Consider the following 21,909-nt stretch of genomic DNA (forward strand, 5'->3'; position numbering starts at 1 on the left):
GCTGCTGCTCTGTTTATGACTCACAGGTGTTCTTCTTCTTCTTCTGCTGCTGCTGCTCTGTTTATGACTCACAGGTGTTCTTCTTCTGCTGCTGCTGCTCTGTTTATGACTCACAGGTGTTCTTCTTCTGCTGCTGCTGCTGCTCTGTTTATGACTCACAGGTGTTCTTCTTCTGCTGCTGCTGCTCTGTTTATGACTCACAGGTGTTCTTCTTCTTCTGCTGCTGCTGCTGCTCTGTTTATGACTCACAGGTGTTCTTCTTCTTCTTCTGCTGCTGCTGCTGCTGCTCTGTTTATGACTCACAGGTGTTCTTCTTCTTCTTCTGCTGCTGCTGCTCTGTTTATGACTCACAGGTGTTCTTCTTCTTCTTCTTCTGCTGCTGCTGCTCTGTTTATGACTCACAGGTGTTCTTCTTCTTCTGCTGCTGCTCTGTTTATGACTCACAGGTGTTCTTCTTCTTCTGCTGCTGCTGCTCTGTTTATGACTCACAGGTGTTCTTCTTCTTCTGCTGCTGCTCTGTTTATGACTCACAGGTGTTCTTCTTCTTCTTCTTCTGCTGCTCTGTTTATGACTCACAGGTGTTCTTCTTCTTCTGCTGCTGCTCTGTTTATGACTCACAGGTGTTCTTCTTCTGCTGCTCTGTTTATGACTCACAGATGTTCTTCTTCTGCTGCTGCTGCTGCTGCTCTGTTTATGACTCACAGGTGTTCTTCTTCTTCTGCTGCTGCTCTGTTTATGACTCACAGGTGTTCTTCTTCTTCTGCTGCTGCTCCGTTTATGACTCACAGGTGTTCTTCTTCTTCTGCTGCTGCTGCTCTGTTTATGACTCACAGGTGTTCTTCTTCTTCTTCTGCTGCTCTGTTTATGACTCACAGGTGTTCTTCTTCTGCTGCTCTGTTTATGACTCACAGATGTTCTTCTTCTGCTGCTGCTGCTCTGTTTATGACTCACAGGTGTTCTTCTTCTTCTGCTGCTGCTCTGTTTATGACTCACAGATGTTCTTCTTCTTCTCTTGTTTGTGCTTCCTCTTCCTCCCGTTTACTCCCTCCTCTCTGCTCCCCCCTCACCCCCCCCCTGCATGTCAGGCGTTTCTGACCAATGGCTGTGGTCACTGGAGCTGCTGAGACCCGCCCCCTGCTCGGCCTCGGCCAATAGCAGCGTGTGTTGGCCGTGTGGTCGCTCTGGTAATACGGCTTCTTCTTCTTCTTCTTCTTCTTCTTTTTCTGTGTTTCTGCTGCCTGATCCGACCCAACGGGCCTCCTCACATCTTTAGTTATTTATATATTATATATAATATATATAATAGTCTTATAATTTAATATATACAATAGGGCCAGCACGGTATATGTATTCGTACCGAACCGTCACGGTACGGGGGTCACGGTTCGGTACGCGCATTTCCACGCAGAATACACACGGTACAGAAGTTTTCTGAACGCGGAACTGTTATTTTGCAAGAGTTTCCTTCAGGACCCATTTAAACACTGCCACATGCAAGCTCTGATTGGTCCGTAGAGATGTACGCTTTCGGACAGAGTGGTTATAAGAACGCAGTTATCAGAACTGTCCTACTCGAATTTCGTTCTGATAACTGTCCTTCCCCAGCGGAGCCGTTTCAGTCTGCATTCGCACATGAGTCGGGACTGATGCGCCGCGCGCAGCCGTCCGCGTCAGTGACGTGTTAGCCGTTAGCCGTTTAGCGCCACATTCAACACCAAAACGGAACAAAACAAAACCCGAGAGAAGAAAAAACACCACAAAGAAGCTAATATGGAGAGCGGGGAGGCCACCGTGTTCATGGTCTGCATGATGGTGATATTAATCACGGACGATCACATCAGGCGTCTAACATGGAGGCTGGAAGAGCTCACAGAGAGAGTCAGGAGACGATACTTTTTCATTTCATGAAGGAAGAAAGGAGAGCAGCGCGCCGCAGACAAATGAGACCAGTGTAAGTTTAACTTATTAAACACGCGCCGGTTCTGTCTGTGTGGTATGATGAAACATTTCAGCCGTGATAGCATGACATGGGGCGTAGCTACCAACCACCACACACCTCCCTCAGATCGTTCTATAGAACCATGAAAAGACCCGACCAATTACGTCTCCCAAATGTATTACAACAACCCCTGGATACGAATACATGCAGAGCAAAAAAAATTACCGAAGCAATTGGAATTTACATCGCATCTGCTATGCGCCCATATTCCACTGTAGAAGAGGCAGGATTCAGATATCTATTACATGTGCTCGAACCTCGCTACACGCCTCCTTCGGCACTGTACCGAAAATGTACCGAACCGTAGGGTCCGTACCGAGGTACGTACCGAACCGTGAGTTTTTTGTACCGTTCCACCCCTAATATACAACCACCGACAACCAATATATATATATATATATATATATATATTTATTTATTTATTAGAAAGGTTCTGAGTATCCGGGTCTTTCTACAGACTTCAGCTCATTTAAAGGCTTGAATGAAGGCATCACAGCCACAGAAAACCTCAGCACAGCCTCTGCAGCGCTTCTCACCTGAGAGCTGTTGGTCGCCTAGCAACCGGGGTTTGTTTACCTCCATGCAGAGCCAGGTACCTGCAGTGGAAACTTGAGGGGGAGGGGTCGGCAGGTGGAGTAGGTTCTGCAGAGGTCACATGACCTCAGGGTCGTCACACCTGTTTACCTGCTGCAGCCTCAGGTGTTTGCTGTCTGTTTACCTGCTGCAGGCTCAGGTGTTTGCTGTCTGTTTACCTGCTGCAGCCTCAGGTGTTTGCTGTCTGTTTACCTGCTGCAGGCTCAGGTGTTTGCTGTCTGTTTACCTGCTGCAGGCTCAGGTGTTTGCTGTCTGTTTACCTGCTGCAGGCTCAGGTGTTTGCTGTCTGTTTACCTGCTGCAGCCTCAGGTGTTTGCTGTCTGTTTACCTGCTGCAGCCTCAGGTGTTTGCTGTCTGTTTACCTGCTGCAGCCTCAGGTGTTTGCTGTCTGTTTACCTGCTGCAGCCTCAGGTGTTTGCTGTCTGTTTACCTGCTGCAGCCTCAGGTGTTTGCTGTCTGTTTACCTGCTGCAGGCTCAGGTGTTTGCTGTCTGTTTACCTGCTGCAGGCTCAGGTGTTTGCTGTCTGTTTACCTGCTGCAGGCTCAGGTGTTTGCTGTCTGTTTACCTGCTGCAGCCTCAGGTGTTTGCTGTCTGTTTACCTGCTGTAGGCTCAGGTGTTTGCTGTCTGTTTACCTGCTGCAGGCTCAGGTGTTTGCTGTCTGTTTACCTGCTGCAGCCTCAGGTGTTTGCTGTCTGTTTACCTGCTGCAGGCTCAGGTGTTTGCTGTCTGTTTACCTGCTGCAGGCTCAGGTGTTTGCTGTCTGTTTACCTGCTGCAGGCTCAGGTGTTTGCTGTCTGTTTACCTGCTGCAGGCTCAGGTGTTTGCTGTCTGTTTACCTGCTGCAGGCTCAGGTGTTTGCTGTCTGTTTACCTGCTGCAGGCTCAGGTGTTTGCTGTCTGTTTACCTGCTGCAGCCTCAGGTGTTTGCTGTCTGTTTACCTGCTGCAGCCTCAGGTGTTTGCTGTCTGTTTACCTGCTGCAGGCTCAGGTGTTTGCTGTCTGTTTACCTGCTGCAGGCTCAGGTGTTTGCTGTCTGTTTACCTGCTGCAGCCTCAGGTGTTTGCTGTCTGTTTACCTGCTGCAGCCTCAGGTGTTTGCTGTCTGTTTACCTGCTGCAAGCTCAGGTGTTTGCTGTCTGTTTACCTGCTGCAGGCTCAGGTGTTTGCTGTCTGTTTACCTGCTGCAAGCTCAGGTGTTTGCTGTCTGTTTACCTGCTGCAGGCTCAGGTGTTTGCTGTCTGTTTACCTGCTGCAGCCTCAGGTGTTTGCTGTCTGTTTACCTGCTGCAGGCTCAGGTGTTTGCTGTCTGTTTACCTGCTGCAGGCTCAGGTGTTTGCTGTCTGTATACCTGCTGCAGGCTCAGGTGTTTGCTGTCTGTATACCTGCTGCAGGCTCAGGTGTTTGCTGTCTGTTTACCTGCTGCAGGCTCAGGTGTTTGCTGTCTGTTTACCTGCTGTAGGCTCAGGTGTTTGCTGTCTGTTTACCTGCTGCAGGCTCAGGTGTTTGCTGTCTGTTTACCTGCTGCAGGCTCAGGGTTTTGCTGTCTGTTTACCTGCTGCAGGCTCAGGTGTTTGCTGTCTGTTTACCTGCTGCAGGCTCAGGGTTTTGCTGTCTGTTTACCTGCTGCAGCCTCAGGTGTTTGCTGTCTGTTTACCTGCTGCAGGCTCAGGTGTTTGCTGTCTGTTTACCTGCTGCAGCCTCAGGTGTTTGCTGTCTGTTTACCTGCTGCAGGCTCAGGTGTTTGCTGTCTGTTTACCTGCTGCAGCCTCACAGATTTCACAGCAGTCAAAGGGCTCCTGGGATTGGTTGAGGGCTGATCATGTGATGAGGCAGAACACCGTGTATATCATGTGATTACCAACGAGTTGAACTGCTTTGGTGTGTTGACCCCTGACCTGAACTAACTGACCGCAGGCGGACATTCAGAAACAAGACTGTCGCATCCCGACGACCAATCAGATATTCCACAGGTCAGAACCACAGCTTGAGCCGTGTGTGTGTCAGAGATGGGACTCGGGTCGCACTTAAAGGGACAGTTCGCCTCTTTAAAGGGACAGTTCGCCTCTTCTGACATGAAGCTGTGTAACATCCCATATCAGCAACATCATTTCTGAACATCTTCTTACCCCCTGCTGCGTCCTGTGAGCAGAGTTCCAGCCTCGTTTTGGTGTTGATGAAGGTAGTCCGGCTAGTTGGCTGGGGTTTAAAAAATAAAGCGGCCCTCAAAGACTTGAGACTTGACTTGGACTCGAACACAAAGGCTTGAGACTTGACTTGGACTCGAACACAAAGACTTGAGACTTGACTTGGACTCGAACATAAAGACTTGAGACTTGGAAAAAAGGACTTATGAACATGTCTGGTGTGTGTGTGTCAGGACGGCGATGAGGTCTTCAACCGGGCCAAGCTGCTCAACGTGGGCTACACGGAGGCCCTGAAGGAGTACGACTACGACTGCTTCGTCTTCAGCGACGTGGACCTCATCCCCATGGACGACCGCAACATCTACAGGTGCTTCAGCCAGCCCAGACACCTGTCCGTGTCCATGGACAAGTTCGGCTTCAGGTGAGTCACCCCTGTGGAGGCGGTCCGATGCGACAGGTTCACCAAGAAAAAGATGGCCAACAAAACTATTCCAGCCATTGGACACAATCCAATGTCCCAAACTAATACCCGACATCACAACAGAAGTGGGACAAAACAGGTGGAGGACAGTCGGTGCCTCTGGGGTCGGTTTCCGTGGAAGGTGTGATTGTTGTCGTCATGTTTCTACAATTATAGTAAAATAACATGAATAAAGTGTCGTACTACAGATGGGGTTAGAATCGGATCGATTGGATTAGAATCGGACCGATTGGATTAGAATCGGACCGATTGGATTAGAATCGGACCGTTGGGTTTAGAATCGGACCGTTGGGGTTAGAATCGGACCGATTGGATTAGAATCGGACCGTTGGGGTTAGAATCGGACCGATTGGATTAGAATCGGACCGTTGGGGTTAGAATCGGACCGATTGGATTAGAATCGGACCGTTGGGGTTAGAATCGGACCGTTGGGGTTAGAATCGGACCGATTGGATTAGAATCGGACCGTTGGGGTTAGAATCGGACTGTTGGGGTTAGAATCGGACCGATTGGATTAGAATCGGACCGTTGGGTTTAGAATCGGACCGTTGGGGTTAGAATCGGACCGATTGGATTAGAATCGGACCGTTGGGGTTAGAATCGGACCGATTGGATTAGAATCGGACCGATTGGATTAGAATCGGACCGTTGGGGTTAGAATCGGACCGTTGGGTTTAGAATCAGACCGATTGGATTAGAATCGGACCGTTGGGGTTAGAATCGGACCGATTTGAATCGGATCGATGGGGGTCAGAATCGGACCGTTGGGGTTAGAATCGGACCGATTGGATTAGAATCGGACCGTTGGGGTTAGAATCGGACCGTTGGGGTTAGAATCGGACCGATTGGATTAGAATCGGACCGTTGGGGTTAGAATCGGACCGATTGGATTAGAATCGGACCGTTGGGGTTAGAATCGGACCGATTGGATTAGAATCGGACCGATTGGATTAGAATCGGACCGATTGGATTAGAATCGGATCGATGGGGGTCAGAATCGGACCGTTGGGGTTAGAATCGGACCGATTGGATTAGAATCGGACCGTTGGGGTTAGAATCGGACCGTTGGGGTTAGAATCGGACCGATTGGATTAGAATCGGACCGATGGGGGTCAGAATCGGAGCGTTGGGGTTAGAATCGGACCGTTGGGGTTAGAATCGGACCGTTGGGGTTAGAATCGGACTGTTGGGGTTAGAATCGGACCGATTGGATTAGAATCGGATCGATGGGGGTCAGAATCGGACCGTTGGGGTTAGAATCGGACCGATTGGATTAGAATCGGACCGTTGGGTTTAGAATCGGACCGTTGGGGTCAGAATCGGACCGTTGGGGTCAGAATCGGACCGTTGGGTTTAGAATCGGACCGATGGGGTTAGAATCGGACCGTTGGGTTTAGAATCGGACCGTTGGGGTCAGAATCGGACCGATTGGATTAGAATCGGACCGTTGGGTTTAGAATCGGACCGTTGGGGTCAGAATCGGACCGTTGGGGTCAGAATCGGACCGTTGGGTTTAGAATCGGACCGATGGGGTTAGAATCGGACCGTTGGGTTTAGAATCGGACCGATTGGATTAGAATCGGACCGTTGGGGTTAGAATCGGACCGATTGGATTAGAATCGGATCGATGGGGGTCAGAATCGGACCGTTGGGTTAAGAATCGGACCGATTGGATTAGAATCGGATCGATGGGGGTCAGAATCGGACCGTTGGGGTTAGAATCGGACCGATTGGATTAGAATCCGATCGATGGGGTCAGAATCGGACCGTTGGGGTTAGAATCGGACCGATTGGATTAGAATCCGATCGATGGGGTCAGAATCGGACCGTTTGGATTAGAATCCGATCGATGGGGTCAGAATCGGACCGTTGGGGTCAGAATCGGACCGTTGGGGTCAGAATCGGACCGATTGGATTAGAATCGGACCGATTGGATTAGAATCCAATCGATGGGGGTCAGATTCTAATCCAATCGGACCGATTGGATTAGAATCGGATCGATGGGGGTCAGAATCGGACCGATTGGATTAGAATCGGACCGATGGGGGTCAGAATCGGATCGATTGGATTAGAATCGGATCGATGGGGGTCAGAATCGGATCGATGGGGTCAGAATCGGACCGATGGGGGTCAGAATCGGATCGATGGGGTCAGAATCGGACCATGATGACTCACTTTGTATTCTTCTTCTAATCATTTGTCCTTTGAGTAATCTTGAAGTTTAGACAAAGATAATCCAGTAAACTGGTTGGGATCCTGACAGCCTGGTGTTCTGACCCAGGCTCGGTTCAGTCTGCGCTATCATTGGTGTTCACAACTCATGAACATCTGGGGACGACGGAGGCGGAGCCACTTGAGGAAGTGCTGACAGAGACACCACAGAGGAAGAGATGTCATGTTCTAAGGCTTTCACTTCCTGTTTCACTCACAGAGCAGCAGCTGTGCTTCCTGTCAGCAACAACCCGACAGCTTGATGAGTCGCTTCCTGTTTTTCTGTGAATGCCTCGAGAACAGTTTGTCCTCGTGGACCTGAGGGTCTCTGGGATCCTGTCAGGATCAGCAACATGTCAGTGTGACATGTGAAATAATCCTGTTGGATAAGATCCCGCTGAACAGGCTTAGGGTTGGATAAGATCCCGCTGAACAGGGTTAGGGTTGGATAAGATCCCTTTGAACAGGCTTAGGGTTGGATAAGATCCCGCTGAACAGGGTTAGGGTTGGATAAGATCCCGCTGAACAGGGTTAGGGTTGGATAAGATCCCGCTGAACAGGGTTAGGGTTGGATAAGATCCCGTTGAACAGGGTTAGTGTTGGATAAGATCCCTTTGAACAGGGTTAGGGTTGGATAAGATCCCGTTGAACAGGGTTAGGGTTGGATAAGATCCCGTTGAACAGGGTTAGGGTTGGATAAGATCCCGTTGAACAGGGTTAGGGTTGGATAAGATCCCGTTGAACAGGGTTAGGGTTGGATAAGATCCCTTTGAACAGGGTTAGGGTTGGATAAGATCCCTTTGAACAGGGTTAGGGTTGGATAAGATCCCTTTGAACAGGGTTAGGGTTGGATAAGATCCTCTTGAACAGGCTTAGGGTTGGATAAGATCCCTTTGAACAGGGTTAGGGTTGGATAAGATCCCGCTGAACAGGGTTAGGGTTGGATAAGATCCCTTTGAACAGGGTTAGGGTTGGATAAGTTCCCGTTGAACAGGGTTAGGGTTGGATAAGATCCCGCTGAACAGGGTTAGGGTTGGATAAGATCCCGCTGAACAGGGTTAGGGTTGGATAAGATCCCGTTGAACAGGGTTAGTGTTGGATAAGATCCCTTTGAACAGGGTTAGGGTTGGATAAGATCCCGTTGAACAGGGTTAGGGTTGGATAAGATCCCGCTGAACAGGGTTAGGGTTGGATAAGATCCCTTTGAACAGGGTTAGGGTTGGATAAGATCCCGTTGAACAGGGTTAGGGTTGGATAAGATCCCGCTGAACAGGGTTAGGGTTGGATAAGATCCCGCTGAACAGGGTTAGGGTTGGATAAGATCCCGCTGAACAGGGTTAGGGTTGGATAAGATCCCTTTGAACAGGGTTAGGGTTGGATAAGATCCCTTTGAACAGGGTTAGGGTTGGATAAGATCCCTTTGAACAGGGTTAGGGTTGGATAAGATCCCTTTGAACAGGGTTAGGGTTGGATAAGATCCCTTTGAACAGGGTTAGGGTTGGATAAGATCCCTTTGAACAGGGTTAGGGTTGGATAAGATCCTCTTGAACAGGCTTAGGGTTGGATAAGATCCCTTTGAACAGGGTTAGGGTTGGATAAGATCCCGCTGAACAGGGTTAGGGTTGGATAAGATCCCTTTGAACAGGGTTAGGGTTGGATAAGATCCCGTTGAACAGGGTTAGGGTTGGATAAGATCCCGTTGAACAGGGTTAGGGTTGGATAAGATCCCGCTGAACAGAGTTAGGGTTGGATAAGTTCCCGTTGAACAGGGTTAGGGTTGGATAAGATCCCGCTGAACAGGGTTAGGGTTGGATAAGATCCCGTTGAACAGAGTTAGGGTTGGATAAGATCCCTTTGAACGGGGTTAGGGTTGGATAAGATCCCGCTGAACAGGGTTAGGGTTGGATAAGATCCCGCTGAACAGGGTTAGGGTTGGATAAGATCCCGCTGAACAGGGTTAGGGTTGGATAAGATCCTCTTGAACAGGCTTAGGGTTGGATAAGATCCCGCTGAACAGGGTTAGGGTTGGATAAGATCCCGCTGAACAGGGTTAGGGTTGGATAAGATCCCTTTGAACAGGGTTAGGGTTGGATAAGATCCTCTTGAACAGGCTTAGGGTTGGATAAGATCCCTTTGAACAGGGTTAGGGTTGGATAAGATCCCGCTGAACAGGGTTAGGGTTGGATAAGATCCCGCTGAACAGGGTTAGGGTTGGATAAGATCCCTTTGAACAGGGTTAGGGTTGGATAAGATCCCGCTGAACAGGGTTAGGGTTGGATAAGATCCCGCTGAACAGGGTTAGGGTTGGATAAGATCCCGCTGAACAGGGTTAGGGTTGGATAAGATCCCGCTGAACAGGGTTAGGGTTGGATAAGATCCCGCTGAACAGGGTTAGGGTTGGATAAGATCCCTTTGAACAGGGTTAGGGTTGGATAAGATCCTCTTGAACAGGCTTAGGGTTGGATAAGATCCCTTTGAACAGGGTTAGGGTTGGATAAGATCCCGCTGAACAGGGTTAGGGTTGGATAAGATCCCGCTGAACAGGGTTAGGGTTGGATAAGATCCCGCTGAACAGGGTTAGGGTTGGATAAGATCCCTTTGAACAGGGTTAGGGTTGGATAAGATCCCGCTGAACAGGGTTAGGGTTGGATAAGATCCTCTTGAACAGGCTTAGGGTTGGATAAGATCCCTTTGAACAGGGTTAGGGTTGGATAAGATCCCTTTGAACAGGGTTAGGGTTGGATAAGATCCTGCTGAACAGGGTTAGGGTTGGATAAGATCCTCTTGAACAGGCTTAGGGTTGGATAAGATCCCTTTGAACCGGGTTAGGGTTGGATAAGATCCCGCTGAACAGGGTTAGGGTTGGATAAGATCCCGCTGAACAGGGTTAGGGTTGGATAAGATCCCTTTGAACAGGGTTAGGGTTGGATAAGATCCCGCTGAACAGGGTTAGGGTTGGATAAGATCCCTTTAAACAGGGTTAGGGTTGGATAAGATCCCGCTGAACAGGGTTAGGGTTGGATAAGATCCCGCTGAACAGGGTTAGGGTTGGATAAGATCCCTTTGAACAGGGTTAGGGTTGGATAAGATCCCGCTGAACAGGGTTAGGGTTGGATAAGATCCCTTTGAACAGGGTTAGGGTTGGATAAGATCCCGCTGAACAGTGTTAGGGTTGGATAAGATCCCGTTGAACAGGGTTAGGGTTGGATAAGATCCCGCTGAACAGGGTTAGGGTTGGATAAGATCCCCTTGAACAGGGTTAGGGTTGGATAAGATCCCGTTGAACAGGGTTAGGGTTGGATAAGATCCTCTTGAACAGGGTTAGGGTTGGATAAGATCCCTTTGAACAGGGTTAGGGTTGGATAAGATCCCTTTGAACAGGGTTAGGGTTGGATAAGATCCCGCTGAACAGGGTTAGGGTTGGATAAGATCCCGCTGAACAGGGTTAGGGTTGGATAAGATCCCTTTGAACAGGGTTAGGGTTGGATAAGATCCCGTTGAACAGGGTTAGGGTTGGATAAGATCCCGCTGAACAGGGTTAGGGTTGGATAAGATCCCGCTGAACAGGGTTAGGGTTGGATAAGATCCCGCTGAACAGGGTTAGGGTTGGATAAGATCCCTTTGAACAGGGTTAGGGTTGGATAAGATCCCTTTGAACAGGGTTAGGGTTGGATAAGATCCCGCTGAACAGGGTTAGGGTTGGATAAGATCCCGCTGAACAGGGTTAGGGTTGGATAAGATCCCTTTGAACAGGGTTAGGGTTGGATAAGATCCCTTTGAACAGGGTTAGGGTTGGATAAGATCCTCTTGAACAGGCTTAGGGTTGGATAAGATCCCTTTGAACAGGGTTAGGGTTGGATAAGATCCCGCTGAACAGGGTTAGGGTTGGATAAGATCCCTTTGAACAGGGTTAGGGTTGGATAAGATCCCGTTGAACAGGGTTAGGGTTGGATAAGATCCCGTTGAACAGGGTTAGGGTTGGATAAGATCCCGCTGAACAGAGTTAGGGTTGGATAAGTTCCCGTTGAACAGGGTTAGGGTTGGATAAGATCCCGCTGAACAGGGTTAGGGTTGGATAAGATCCCGTTGAACAGAGTTAGGGTTGGATAAGATCCCTTTGAACAGGGTTAGGGTTGGATAAGATCCCGCTGAACAGGGTTAGGGTTGGATAAGATCCCGCTGAACAGGGTTAGGGTTGGATAAGATCCCGCTGAACAGGGTTAGGGTTGGATAAGATCCCTTTGAACAGGGTTAGGGTTGGATAAGATCCTCTTGAACAGGCTTAGGGTTGGATAAGATCCCTTTGAACAGGGTTAGGGTTGGATAAGATCCCGCTGAACAGGGTTAGGGTTGGATAAGATCCCTTTGAACAGGGTTAGGGTTGGATAAGTTCCCGTTGAACAGGGTTAGGGTTGGATAAGATCCCGCTGAACAGGGTTAGGGTTGGATAAGATCCCGCTGAACAGGGTTAGGGTTGGATAAGATCCCGTTGAACAGGGTTAGTGTTGGATAAGATCCCTTTGAACAGGGTTAGGGTTGGATAAGATCCCGTTGAACAGGGTTAGGGTTGGATAAGATCCCGCTGAACAGGGTTAGGGTTGGATAAGATCCCTTTGAACAGGGTTAGGGTTGGATAAGATCCCGTTGAACAGGGTTAGGGTTGGATAAGATCCCGCTGAACAGGGTTAGGGTTGGATAAGATCCCGCTGAACAGGGTTAGGGTTGGATAAGATCCCGCTGAACAGGGTTAGGGTTGGATAAGATCCCTTTGAACAGGGTTAGGGTTGGATAAGATCCCTTTGAACAGGGTTAGGGTTGGATAAGATCCCTTTGAACAGGGTTAGGGTTGGATAAGATCCCTTTGAACAGGGTTAGGGTTGGATAAGATCCCTTTGAACAGGGTTAGGGTTGGATAAGATCCCTTTGAACAGGGTTAGGGTTGGATAAGATCCTCTTGAACAGGCTTAGGGTTGGATAAGATCCCTTTGAACAGGGTTAGGGTTGGATAAGATCCCGCTGAACAGGGTTAGGGTTGGATAAGATCCCTTTGAACAGGGTTAGGGTTGGATAAGATCCCGTTGAACAGGGTTAGGGTTGGATAAGATCCCGTTGAACAGGGTTAGGGTTGGATAAGATCCCGCTGAACAGAGTTAGGGTTGGATAAGTTCCCGTTGAACAGGGTTAGGGTTGGATAAGATCCCGCTGAACAGGGTTAGGGTTGGATAAGATCCCGTTGAACAGAGTTAGGGTTGGATAAGATCCCTTTGAACGGGGTTAGGGTTGGATAAGATCCCGCTGAACAGGGTTAGGGTTGGATAAGATCCCGCTGAACAGGGTTAGGGTTGGATAAGATCCCGCTGAACAGGGTTAGGGTTGGATAAGATCCTCTTGAACAGGCTTAGGGTTGGATAAGATCCCGCTGAACAGGGTTAGGGTTGGATAAGATCCCGCTGAACAGGGTTAGGGTTGGATAAGATCCCTTTGAACAGGGTTAGGGTTGGATAAGATCCTCTTGAACAGGCTTAGGGTTGGATAAGATCCCTTTGAACAGGGTTAGGGTTGGATAAGATCCCGCTGAACAGGGTTAGGGTTGGATAAGATCCCGCTGAACAGGGTTAGGGTTGGATAAGATCCCTTTGAACAGGGTTAGGGTTGGATAAGATCCCGCTGAACAGGGTTAGGGTTGGATAAGATCCCGCTGAACAGGGTTAGGGTTGGATAAGATCCCGCTGAACAGGGTTAGGGTTGGATAAGATCCCGCTGAACAGGGTTAGGGTTGGATAAGATCCCGCTGAACAGGGTTAGGGTTGGATAAGATCCCTTTGAACAGGGTTAGGGTTGGATAAGATCCTCTTGAACAGGCTTAGGGTTGGATAAGATCCCTTTGAACAGGGTTAGGGTTGGATAAGATCCCGCTGAACAGGGTTAGGGTTGGATAAGATCCCGCTGAACAGGGTTAGGGTTGGATAAGATCCCGCTGAACAGGGTTAGGGTTGGATAAGATCCCTTTGAACAGGGTTAGGGTTGGATAAGATCCCGCTGAACAGGGTTAGGGTTGGATAAGATCCTCTTGAACAGGCTTAGGGTTGGATAAGATCCCTTTGAACAGGGTTAGGGTTGGATAAGATCCCTTTGAACAGGGTTAGGGTTGGATAAGATCCTGCTGAACAGGGTTAGGGTTGGATAAGATCCTCTTGAACAGGCTTAGGGTTGGATAAGATCCCTTTGAACCGGGTTAGGGTTGGATAAGATCCCGCTGAACAGGGTTAGGGTTGGATAAGATCCCGCTGAACAGGGTTAGGGTTGGATAAGATCCCTTTGAACAGGGTTAGGGTTGGATAAGATCCCGCTGAACAGGGTTAGGGTTGGATAAGATCCCTTTAAACAGGGTTAGGGTTGGATAAGATCCCGCTGAACAGGGTTAGGGTTGGATAAGATCCCGCTGAACAGGGTTAGGGTTGGATAAGATCCCTTTGAACAGGGTTAGGGTTGGATAAGATCCCGCTGAACAGGGTTAGGGTTGGATAAGATCCCTTTGAACAGGGTTAGGGTTGGATAAGATCCCGCTGAACAGTGTTAGGGTTGGATAAGATCCCGTTGAACAGGGTTAGGGTTGGATAAGATCCCGCTGAACAGGGTTAGGGTTGGATAAGATCCCCTTGAACAGGGTTAGGGTTGGATAAGATCCCGTTGAACAGGGTTAGGGTTGGATAAGATCCTCTTGAACAGGGTTAGGGTTGGATAAGATCCCTTTGAACAGGGTTAGGGTTGGATAAGATCCCTTTGAACAGGGTTAGGGTTGGATAAGATCCCGCTGAACAGGGTTAGGGTTGGATAAGATCCCGCTGAACAGGGTTAGGGTTGGATAAGATCCCTTTGAACAGGGTTAGGGTTGGATAAGATCCCGTTGAACAGGGTTAGGGTTGGATAAGATCCCGCTGAACAGGGTTAGGGTTGGATAAGATCCCGCTGAACAGGGTTAGGGTTGGATAAGATCCCGCTGAACAGGGTTAGGGTTGGATAAGATCCCTTTGAACAGGGTTAGGGTTGGATAAGATCCCTTTGAACAGGGTTAGGGTTGGATAAGATCCCGCTGAACAGGGTTAGGGTTGGATAAGATCCCGCTGAACAGGGTTAGGGTTGGATAAGATCCCTTTGAACAGGGTTAGGGTTGGATAAGATCCCTTTGAACAGGGTTAGGGTTGGATAAGATCCTCTTGAACAGGCTTAGGGTTGGATAAGATCCCTTTGAACAGGGTTAGGGTTGGATAAGATCCCGCTGAACAGGGTTAGGGTTGGATAAGATCCCTTTGAACAGGGTTAGGGTTGGATAAGATCCCGTTGAACAGGGTTAGGGTTGGATAAGATCCCGTTGAACAGGGTTAGGGTTGGATAAGATCCCGCTGAACAGAGTTAGGGTTGGATAAGTTCCCGTTGAACAGGGTTAGGGTTGGATAAGATCCCGCTGAACAGGGTTAGGGTTGGATAAGATCCCGTTGAACAGAGTTAGGGTTGGATAAGATCCCTTTGAACAGGGTTAGGGTTGGATAAGATCCCGCTGAACAGGGTTAGGGTTGGATAAGATCCCGCTGAACAGGGTTAGGGTTGGATAAGATCCCGCTGAACAGGGTTAGGGTTGGATAAGATCCCGCTGAACAGGGTTAGGGTTGGATAAGATCCTCTTGAACAGGCTTAGGGTTGGATAAGATCCCGCTGAACAGGGTTAGGGTTGGATAAGATCCCGCTGAACAGGGTTAGGGTTGGATAAGATCCCTTTGAACAGGGTTAGGGTTGGATAAGTTCCCGTTGAACAGGGTTAGGGTTGGATAAGATCCCGTTGAACAGGGTTAGGGTTGGATAAGATCCCGCTGAACAGGGTTAGGGTTGGATAAGATCCCGCTGAACAGGGTTAGGGTTGGATAAGATCCCGCTGAACAGGGTTAGGGTTGGATAAGATCCCGCTGAACAGGGTTAGGGTTGGATAAGATCCCGCTGAACAGGGTTAGGGTTGGATAAGATCCCTTTGAACAGGGTTAGGGTTGGATAAGATCCTCTTGAACAGGCTTAGGGTTGGATAAGATCCCTTTGAACAGGGTTAGGGTTGGATAAGATCCCGCTGAACAGGGTTAGGGTTGGATAAGATCCCGCTGAACAGGGTTAGGGTTGGATAAGATCCCGCTGAACAGGGTTAGGGTTGGATAAGATCCCGCTGAACAGGGTTAGGGTTGGATAAGATCCTCTTGAACAGGCTTAGGGTTGGATAAGATCCCTTTGAACAGGGTTAGGGTTGGATAAGATCCCTTTGAACAGGGTTAGGGTTGGATAAGATCCTGCTGAACAGGGTTAGGGTTGGATAAGATCCTCTTGAACAGGCTTAGGGTTGGATAAGATCCCTTTGAACCGGGTTAGGGTTGGATAAGATCCCGCTGAACAGGGTTAGGGTTGGATAAGATCCCGCTGAACAGGGTTAGGGTTGGATAAGATCCCTTTGAACAGGGTTAGGGTTGGATAAGATCCCTTTGAACAGGGTTAGGGTTGGATAAGATCCCTTTAAACAGGGTTAGGGTTGGATAAGATCCCGCTGAACAGGGTTAGGGTTGGATAAGATCCCGCTGAACAGGGTTAGGGTTGGATAAGATCCCTTTGAACAGGGTTAGGGTTGGATAAGATCCCGCTGAACAGGGTTAGGGTTGGATAAGATCCCTTTGAACAGGGTTAGGGTTGGATAAGATCCCGCTGAACAGTGTTAGGGTTGGATAAGATCCCGTTGAACAGGGTTAGGGTTGGATAAGATCCCGCTGAACAGGGTTAGGGTTGGATAAGATCCCCTTGAACAGGGTTAGGGTTGGATAAGATCCCGTTGAACAGGGTTAGGGTTGGATAAGATCCTCTTGAACAGGGTTAGGGTTGGATAAGATCCTCTTGAACAGGGTTAGGGTTGGATAAGATCCCTTTGAACAGGGTTAGGGTTGGATAAGATCCCTTTGAACAGGGTTAGGGTTGGATAAGATCCCGCTGAACAGGGTTAGGGTTGGATAAGATCCCGCTGAACAGGGTTAGGGTTGGATAAGATCCCTTTGAACAGGGTTAGGGTTGGATAAGATCCCGTTGAACAGGGTTAGGGTTGGATAAGATCCCTTTTAACAGGGTTAGGGTTGGATAAGATCCCGTTGAACAGGGTTAGGGTTGGATAAGATCCCGTTGAACAGGGTTAGGGTTGGATAAGATCCCGCTGAACAGGGTTAGGGTTGGATAAGATCCCGCTGAACAGGGTTAGGGTTGGATAAGATCCCGCTGAACAGGGTTAGGGTTGGATAAGATCCCGCTCAACAGGGTTAGGGTTGGATAAGATCCCTTTGAACAGGGTTAGGGTTGGATAAGATCCCGCTGAACAGGGTTAGGGTTGGATAAGATCCCGCTGAACAGGGTTAGGGTTGGATAAGATCCCGCTGAACAGGGTTAGGGTTGGATAAGATCCCGCTGAACAGGGTTAGGGTTGGATAAGATCCCTTTTAACAGGGTTAGGGTTGGATAAGATCCCGTTGAACAGGGTTAGGGTTGGATAAGATTCCGTTGAACAGGGTTAGGGTTGGATAAGATCCCGCTTAACAGGGTTAGGGTTGGATAAGATCCCGCTGAACAGGGTTAGGGTTGGATAAGATCCCGCTGAACAGGGTTAGGGTTGGATAAGATCCCGTTGAACAGGGTTAGTGTTGGATAAGATCCCTTTGAACAGGGTTAGGGTTGGATAAGATCCCGTTGAACAGGGTTAGGGTTGGATAAGATCCCTTTGAACAGGGTTAGGGTTGGATAAGATCCCTTTGAACAGGGTTAGGGTTGGATAAGATCCCTTTGAACAGGGTTAGGGTTGGATAAGATCCTCTTGAACAGGCTTAGGGTTGGATAAGATCCCTTTGAACAGGGTTAGGGTTGGATAAGATCCCGCTGAACAGGGTTAGGGTTGGATAAGATCCCTTTGAACAGGGTTAGGGTTGGATAAGATCCCGTTGAACAGGGTTAGGGTTGGATAAGATCCCGTTGAACAGGGTTAGGGTTGGATAAGATCCCGCTGAACAGAGTTAGGGTTGGATAAGTTCCCGTTGAACAGGGTTAGGGTTGGATAAGATCCTGCTGAACAGGGTTAGGGTTGGATAAGATCCCTTTGAACAGGGTTAGGGTTGGATAAGATCCCCTTGAACAGGGTTAGGGTTGGATAAGATCCCGTTGAACAGGGTTAGGGTTGGATAAGATCCCGCTGAACAGGGTTAGGGTTGGATAAGATCCCGCTGAACAGGGTTAGGGTTGGATAAGATCCCTGCATTAGTGGGAAAGTCTGACTGTGTTGGTTGGGTTTCATGGGATTAACATCACGATGATGTCACTTCCTTTCCATTTGAGCAAACAGGAAGTGACATCATCATGTGAACTCTGGTGAACTCAATACCAAGAATGCAAAGAACAGACTTGTGTTCTTGAGGAGAATGTTCTTGCTAGTCAACCTCGGAAGAATGAACTCGGGAGATCACAAGTACACATGCTCCGTTTTCAGTTTTGAGACGATGCGTTCTTCGCACCCGAGGCAGCCTGCTCTGATTAAGCTGGGCTTTTTCATCCAAGTGCTCTCTCTCTCGCTCTAATGTGTGTGTGTGTGTGTGACAAGTTTGAGGCGCAGAATTCTTCCGAACAAAATTGTAAATAGCTGGTATTAAGACAAATTAACGATAAAATCGGGATCTAAAGGGCTACTTTCTCGCCTCAAAATGTTTTAAACGTGGATAAAGTGATATATTTAAAGAGTTTAGAGCTAAAATGAAATCAGCTTCAGCCTGTTGATTTCGGCTCGGGTAGGAGCGCAGTGCATTGTGGGATATTTGCGCTGACAAGTTAGCACAAGTTAGCTACCGATGCATCCTCGGTAAAATGGGCGTGTCGAGAACACATCCGGGAACTTTCACCGTTCTCGGCGAAATGCGAACTTGTGTATTGGGACTTGGGCTGCGACTGATGACGTTTCACAAGAACACAAGAACACAAGTACGGACAAGAACGTATATTGAGAAACGGCCTCTGTGTCCCCCTGCAGGTTACCCTACAATCAGTACTTTGGGGGCGTGTCCTCGATGAGTAAAGAGCAGTACCTGAAGATCAACGGCTTCCCCAACAACTACTGGGGCTGGGGCGGCGAGGACGACGACATCTACAACAGGTGTGTTTGTTGTTCTGGTTTTCTGGTGCTGGTCCTGGTCCTGGTCCTGGTCCTGGTCCTGGTTCTGGTCCTGGTGCTGGTCCTGGTTCTGGTTCTGGTCCTGGTCCTGGTCCTGGTTCTGGTTCTGGTCCTGGTCCTGGTTCTGGTTCTGGTTCTGGTCCTGGTCCTGGTCCTGGTTCTGGTCCTGGTTCTGGTCCTGGTCCTGGTCCTGGTTCTGGTCCTGGTCCTCTGAGAGGTCAGGCTGGTCTTCATGTCTCTGGTTCTGTTCCCAGGTTGGCCTTCAGAGGGATGACCATCTCCAGACCGAGCGGGGAGGTCGGGAAGTGTCGCATGATCCGACACGACCGGGACAAGCAGAACGACCCCAACCCCCAGAGGTGCACACGTGCGCACACACACATGCACACACCCACACACACGTACACACACACATGCACACACACCCACACACACACATGCACATACACACACATACACACACACCCACACACACGTGCGCACACACACACACACACACACACACACACACGTGCACACACACACACACATGCACATACACACACATACACACACATGCACACACACACACGTGCACACACAGGTACAGGTATGAATAAGGTGATTTACCGGATCTGTGAGCTCCTCAAAGAACTCAAACTTGTTTTCCTAATTTAATCTTAATGAACTTCCATCATTTTTAGGACCCAGCAGAGACCTGATGGATGGATTCATCTGTGCTGGTTCTGCTGGTTCTGCTGGTTCTGACGGTTCTGGTTGTTCTGGTTCTAGGTTCGACCGGATCGCGCACACCAGAGACACCATGAACAAAGATGGCATCAACTCTCTGACCTACAAGGTGGTGAGCCTGGAGAAGCTGGAGCTGTACACCAAGATCACGGTGGACGTGGGGAAGCCCTGAGGGGTCCCTGAGGGGTCCCTGGGGGTCTCCGGGGGTCCCTGGGGGGGTCCCTGGGGGTCTCCGGGGGTCCCTGGGGGTGGGGTGGGGGGGGGCAGAGCTGGACTCATGCGGTAAAAACCACACGCTGACACTTGAAGTTTTAAGTTCTGGTCTGCTCGGACCGGACCTGCTGGACCAGTTTTTGCACAGAGGCTGATGTTTGGTTGTTTCTTTTCTCCGCGGGGGCCTCGAGGACTCATCTCTGATTGGGCAGCTGCAGCCAATCAGCTGCCTGCATCAGCAACACTTCCTGAACCAGCTTTATAACGGAGACAATCGGGGCGACCCGGCAGGGTTCGGGTTTTGGGTAATGGGGCTAAGGGGATTTAGATCTGGTTCTGGTCTGGTTCTGGTGCAAATTCTGAATGTTGCTCTCTGGTTTGCGTCCGAGCAGAATCGACCAATCGCACCTTAGTGGGCGAGGTCATCAGACGAGCCGATTGGATGAAACCGGATCCAATTGGTCGACCAAACGTCTCGGAGCCTTTCTAATGGAATGGTTCTGACACGGTCTGTCCTGGTTCTGGTTCACGAGTAGATCCAGAAACCGTAAGCAGAGTCAGAACCAAGATGTGGACCAGATGTGGACCGGGTGACCGGTTCCAGTGTCCAAAACGCTGTTTACACATGGACGAGCGGCGCCGAAGCGTCTGAAATGATTTGTGGTTTTCCTGCTCCGTGAATCTGGATCAGAAACCGGATCAGAATCTGGACCAGAAACCAGATCCTGGACCAGAAACCGGATCAGAATCTGGACCAGAAACCAGATCCTGGATCAGAAACCGGATCAGAATCTGGACCAGAAACCGGATAAGAATCTGGACCAGAAACCAGATCCTGGACCAGAAACCGAATCAGAATCTGGACCAGAATCTGGACCAGAAACCGGATCAGAATCTGGACCAGAAACCAGATCCTGGACCAGAAACCGAATCAGAATCTGGACCAGAAACCGGATCAGAATCTGGACCAGAAACCGGATCAGAATCTGGACCAGAAACCGGATCAGAATCTGGACCAGAAACCAGATCAGAATCTGAACCAGAAACCGGATCAGAATCTGGACCAGAAACCAGATCAGAATCTGAACCAGAAACCGAATCAGAATCTGGACCAGAAACCGGATCAGAATCTGGACCAGAAACCGAATCAGAATCTGAACCAGAAACCAGATCAGAATCTGGACCAGAATCTGGACCAGGAGCGGGTCTATCTGAGGCCCTCTGGAACTGGGTCCGGTTCAGAGTCAGATCTGACCTGGGAGGTGTGATTGATAATCAGTTCTGATCGATGGTTCTGAACCCAGATCGGCTTTAAACAGAACCAGCTCCTGATTGATTATTGTGATTATTGATGAATGTGCTGATTGATACTTTAGTTTAAACATTGGAATCTGTAGATATTTTATTGATTTATTGATCTCTAAGTGTCCTTCTCACAGCTGCTGGCACCAAAGACTTTATTGATCCCGTGAGGTCACCTGATTATTGATCCTGTGAGGTCACCTGACAGCTGGACGAGCTCGTCTGATTATTGATCAGCGAGCGAGTGTGTTTTCCTGAATGTTTGTTTACCTGCAGACCAAAAACTGCCCGTGTGAAACTATCACCTGTAATGTGCCTTAATGTGAGCCGCTGGTTCAACTGGTTTAACTGGTTTAACTGGGGTGGTGGAGCCAGTGACCAATAAAAGAGCTGAACTCAGATCTGTGTCAGAACGTTTGGTCCTTCCCATGGTCTCCATGGAGACGGGTAATCTCCATCATAGATGTGTATAGAACGGCTAGATGTGTTACGTCTGAGTTTAGAACGTCCGCACAAGTCGGCCATCTTACCACAGGGTGAGATGTCCGGGAGACAGCCAAACCTGAGGTAACCATAGTTACGGGAAGTGATCTGCTCTGACGCTATTACTCTGATTTTACACCATTTTACATACTGAAAGACCCTGTGCGATATTTTATTTATTCGGTCATCTGTGCAATATCTTATCTGTTTATGGTCAGACTGTGTGCATACAATGTGTAATTAACACAAGTGTAGTGCAATATGGGCAATAACTCAACCGTAGTGCTATAACTTATTTTATTTAACTCTTTACTTTGTATATCTTGTATAGCCTATATTCTTTTTTTACACTTTTTTTAGATTATTCTATATTAATTATATTTTAATGCTATATTATATGAATTATTCTATATTATACTGTATTTTAGATTTATAGAGATCCTATGTGTGTGTTTGGAGCTACTGGGGACTTGAATTTCCCTGAGGGAGTCATCCCAAGGGGTAAATAAAGTTCAGTCATGGGGCAAAT

The 21,909-nt window shown here is 48.8% G+C and overlaps 1 protein-coding gene across 2 annotated transcripts in view; it reads left to right on the plus strand.

Moving 5' to 3' along the window:
- The window catches only part of b4galt1l (DP-Gal:betaGlcNAc beta 1,4- galactosyltransferase, polypeptide 1, like), a 41,628-nt gene extending 20,330 nt beyond the window's left edge, over nucleotides 1–21,298 (plus strand). For both annotated transcript variants that reach the window (XM_075482053.1, XM_075482052.1), the window contains exons 4-7: nucleotides 4,971–5,158; nucleotides 18,513–18,635; nucleotides 18,908–19,012; nucleotides 19,425–21,298. In XM_075482053.1, coding sequence (XP_075338168.1) covers nucleotides 4,971–5,158; nucleotides 18,513–18,635; nucleotides 18,908–19,012; nucleotides 19,425–19,554 — 546 coding nt within the window. In that variant the 3' untranslated portion in view covers nucleotides 19,555–21,298. The remainder of the gene's footprint in view (nucleotides 1–4,970; nucleotides 5,159–18,512; nucleotides 18,636–18,907; nucleotides 19,013–19,424) is intronic.
- Nucleotides 21,299–21,909: the final 611 nt, after the last annotated feature.

The sequence above is a fragment of the Odontesthes bonariensis genome, chromosome 13 (genome assembly GCF_027942865.1).
Source record: "Odontesthes bonariensis isolate fOdoBon6 chromosome 13, fOdoBon6.hap1, whole genome shotgun sequence".
Taxonomy (NCBI): domain Eukaryota; kingdom Metazoa; phylum Chordata; class Actinopteri; order Atheriniformes; family Atherinopsidae; genus Odontesthes; species Odontesthes bonariensis.